Source organism: Capricornis sumatraensis, chromosome 16 (genome assembly GCF_032405125.1).
Source record: "Capricornis sumatraensis isolate serow.1 chromosome 16, serow.2, whole genome shotgun sequence".
In the NCBI taxonomy this organism is placed as follows: domain Eukaryota; kingdom Metazoa; phylum Chordata; class Mammalia; order Artiodactyla; family Bovidae; genus Capricornis; species Capricornis sumatraensis.
The window spans coordinates 46,536,023-46,537,639 of record NC_091084.1 but is presented as its reverse complement, the minus strand read 5'-3'; the positions used below and the strand labels follow the sequence as shown (position 1 = coordinate 46,537,639).

At 41.1% G+C, this 1,617-nt stretch overlaps 1 protein-coding gene across 1 annotated transcript; it reads left to right on the top strand.

The window, feature by feature from the left end:
• Positions 1 to 325: 325 nt before the first annotated feature.
• LOC138093121 (olfactory receptor 5M5-like) lies at positions 326 to 1,261 on the top strand. The gene has a single exon (XM_068989236.1). It carries the CDS (start codon positions 326 to 328, stop codon positions 1,259 to 1,261), a length of 936 nt encoding a protein of 311 aa, XP_068845337.1.
• The last annotated feature ends 356 nt before the right edge of the window (positions 1,262 to 1,617 follow it).

The window sequence follows — 1,617 nt, the reverse complement described above, 5'->3', positions numbered from 1 at the left end:
CATCACAGCAGCCAAGGTTTAAAATTTTATAGCACTAGGTTTGTGGGAAAACCAATATTCTTGTACAAAATTGTTGGAGTGTAACTTGGTGCCACTAACTTAGAGGTCAATTTGTGACTCTCCATCAAAAGAGAAAATGAATGAGTTCAGACATTTTTGTGTCTGTTTTAGCAAAGTAAAGCTAAATGACAGCTCTTAATCACTGGGATTGTGAACCCAAATTTTGGTCATCTTGTACTGGAACAAAGAGGTAAGAAGCTTTTGTTTGTAAATATCTAATCATTTTGAAGCCATATTTTCTTTTTTCAGCAAGAGAAAGAACAGGATGGCAAGAGGCAACCATACCACAGTGACAGAATTTGTCCTCATGGGATTCACAGACTGTCCCGAGCTTCAGCTTCCTCTCTTTGTGGTCTTCCTGGTCATTTATCTCATCACCATGGTGGGAAACCTTGGCATGATCCTGCTCATCAGGATGGATTCCAGGCTCCACACCCCCATGTACTATTTCCTCAGCCACCTGGCTTTCATTGATCTTTGTTACTCCTCTTCCATTGGACCCAAGATGCTGCAAAATTTATTGGTGAAGAAAAAAACCATCTCCTTTTCAGGCTGTTTTGCCCAGCTCTACTTCTCCAGTGCTTTTGCCACCACTGAATGCTTCCTCTTGGCCACAATGGCCTATGACCGCTACATGGCCATCTGCAATCCCTTGATTTACACAGCCATTATGACTCAGAGGGTCTGCAAGGAGTTGGCGATCGGGGTCTATACCTATGGTTTCCTAAACTCTGTGATACAGACAGTTCTGACCTTCCAGTTGTCTTTCTGTGACTCCAACGTCATCCACCATTTCTATTGTGCTGACCCCCCTCTCCTTGCCCTCTCTTGCTCTGACACCCACAGCAAAGAAAAGCAGCTCTTGATCTTCTCTGCAGTGAATCTCACTGGATCCCTCTTGACTGTCCTCATCTCCTACATTTGCATCCTCTTTTCCATTATAAAAATCCAGTCTTCAGAAGGCAAGTGCAAAGCATTTTCTACCTGCGCCTCCCACCTCACTGTGGTCATCATTTTCTATGGAACACTATTTTTCATGTACCTAAGGCAACCTAAAGCAGGGAATTCATGGAAGTACAACAAAGTGGTCTCTGTGTTTTATAGTCTTATAATTCCCATGCTCAATCCCCTGATCTATAGCTTGAGGAACACAGAAGTAAAGAACACCCTGAAGAAGATGCTGGAGGGCAAGGAGTCATAGTGAGTTTTCAGTGGGTAGCATTGGGAAATCATGATGTACTGACATGGTATAACCAATCTGTTTGAAATTTCACAAGCCTATTATCCACCATCCAACCAGAATAAACAATCAATCTAATTTGGATTCTTTAAAGATCAAAAGTACCAGACCACTTGCTTCAGATGGTAATATTTAATCCAAGTAATTATCATAGACTAATCAGAATTGATTTACAAGCTAGACTGTTAATAACTTCATATATTGAAAATGATATTAGGTAGTAATATGGGAAACTCATTTTTTGAGCTCCAAAATCACTGCAGATGGTGACTGCAGCCATGAAATTAAAAGACCCTTGTTCCTTGGAAGAAAAGCTA

Excerpts from the sequence above, each read along its gene's own strand:
- LOC138093121 (XM_068989236.1), top strand. The coding sequence starts at position 326 with ATGGCAAGAGGCAACCATACCACAGTGACAGAATTTGTCCTCATGGGA.